Source organism: Bidens hawaiensis, unplaced genomic scaffold, assembly GCF_021521415.1.
Source record: "Bidens hawaiensis isolate Kalapana, Puna unplaced genomic scaffold, B.hawaiensis_p1.1 tig00048143_1, whole genome shotgun sequence".
Lineage (NCBI taxonomy): Eukaryota > Viridiplantae > Streptophyta > Magnoliopsida > Asterales > Asteraceae > Bidens > Bidens hawaiensis.
The window spans coordinates 1-1,691 of record NW_027498613.1 but is presented as its reverse complement, the minus strand read 5'-3'; the positions used below and the strand labels follow the sequence as shown (position 1 = coordinate 1,691).

The 1,691-nt window shown below is 43.9% G+C and overlaps 1 protein-coding gene across 1 annotated transcript; it reads left to right on the top strand.

The window, feature by feature from the left end:
• The first annotated feature begins 228 nt into the window (after positions 1–228).
• LOC143597351 (putative acetyltransferase At3g50280) lies at positions 229–1,593 on the top strand. Its single transcript, XM_077075871.1, has one exon. The coding sequence runs from the start codon at positions 241–243 to the stop codon at positions 1,591–1,593; it is 1,353 nt and encodes a 450-aa protein (XP_076931986.1). The 5' UTR covers positions 229–240.
• The last annotated feature ends 98 nt before the right edge of the window (positions 1,594–1,691 follow it).

The following is a 1,691-nucleotide window of genomic DNA, read 5'->3' as shown; positions in this document are numbered from 1 at the left end:
ATGTGTCTAGCTAGCTGAGGTGGTTCGTCACACCTATGTGCCGCACAACTAAGTTAGCCCAACTCTCAAACTCATAGGGATTCACCAAAATGTCACAGCATTGTTACTATACAAGAACCAATCTTGATATCTCCAACTTAGCAACATGACAGCTCACTTTCCCTTGAACTATATTATATTCTTTGTACATGAAACAATTTAAGCCTTCTATGTATATTTGTCTGAAAACTGAAAACTCCAATGACTTCTCACACAGTGAATCGAGTGTCTGAATACTCCGTTCGGCCGCTGCACGACCGCTCACACAATTCTAAACAACCCATATACCTCACACCCTATGAGCTCTTCATTCTCAACCTCAACTACAGCCAAAAGGGTCTCCTTTTTGCTAAACCGTCACCTTATAAAGATTTCTCCATATCTGCTTTCTTGGACGCTCTTCGTTGCTCTCTCTCCGCCACCCTCACTCATTTCTACCCTCTTGCTGCCCGCTTAGCCACTCGAAAACAAGATAATCCGCATTCATATGTCATCTACATAGACCCTGTAAACAGCCCGGGAGTCAAGTTTGTTCATGCAACCATAAATGTAACCATTTCGGACATCCTTACATCGACTGATGTACCCGCGGTTGTTTATTCATTCTTCGACCTTAACAATGCTATTAATCATGATGGTCATACACTCCCGTTACTATCGATTCAGGTGACCGAGCTTATAGATGGAATCTTCATCGGTGGCTCCGTGAACCACTGTTTCGCCGATGGAACATCTTTCTGGCATTTCATGTCTGCTTGGAGTGAAGTATTCAGATCCAAATACGAAAATGGTTGTCCCATTATCTCGCGTCCTCCGTCTTTTAAACGATGGATCCTTGAAGGATGTGATCATATTCCAAATCTTCCGTTTACTCATCAAGATCAATTCATCCAACGATCCGAAAACCCACGGTATAAAGAGAGATTCTTCCATTTCTCATCGGCTGCAATCTCAAAACTCAAATCAAAAGCAAATGCTGAATCCAACACGCAACGGATATCAAGTTTACAAGCAGTTTCCGCACTTCTGTGGAGGTGTGTAACTCGAGTTCAGCGACAACCTCGTCATAGTAAAACCTTATGTAAACTAACAATTAATAACCGGAGTAGGGTGAAACCACCTTTGTCGGATGATTATTTTGGTAGTTTCATGGAAGTAGTGATGGCAACAACAACGGTTGAGGATCTAATGACTCACGGGCTTGGATGGGCGGCTCTGAAGATCCATGAAACTGTGAGAAACCACGACTACGAAGCTGTGAAAAGGCAGGTTGAGTCATGGTATAGAAATCCGGGGGTATTCAAAACGAATGGAGTTCCACATCTGAATAATGTGTTCATTGGAAGTTCACCAAGGTTTGACATGTACGGGTGCGAATTTGGGTTGGGGAAGGCGGTTGCAGCTAGAAGTGGGTTGGCAAACAAATCGAACGGGGGAGTGACGATGTATCCTGGTCAGGAAGGAGGCGGGAGCATGGACACAGAAGTTTGCTTGTTGCCAGAATATATGGTGGCTCTTGAATGTGATGAGGAGTTCATAAGTGCTCTAAAGTAGAGGTGCACAAATCGGGTTCAACTGGAAAACCCGAACCGGTTTGAAACCGGTTTTTTCACACCGGGTTGTAAAATGGAACCGGTTCCAATCAAGAACCG

Bases quoted from the DNA above. Each gene is read 5' to 3' on its own strand.
- LOC143597351 (XM_077075871.1), top strand. From the start codon at position 241: ATGACTTCTCACACAGTGAATCGAGTGTCTGAATACTCCGTTCGGCCG.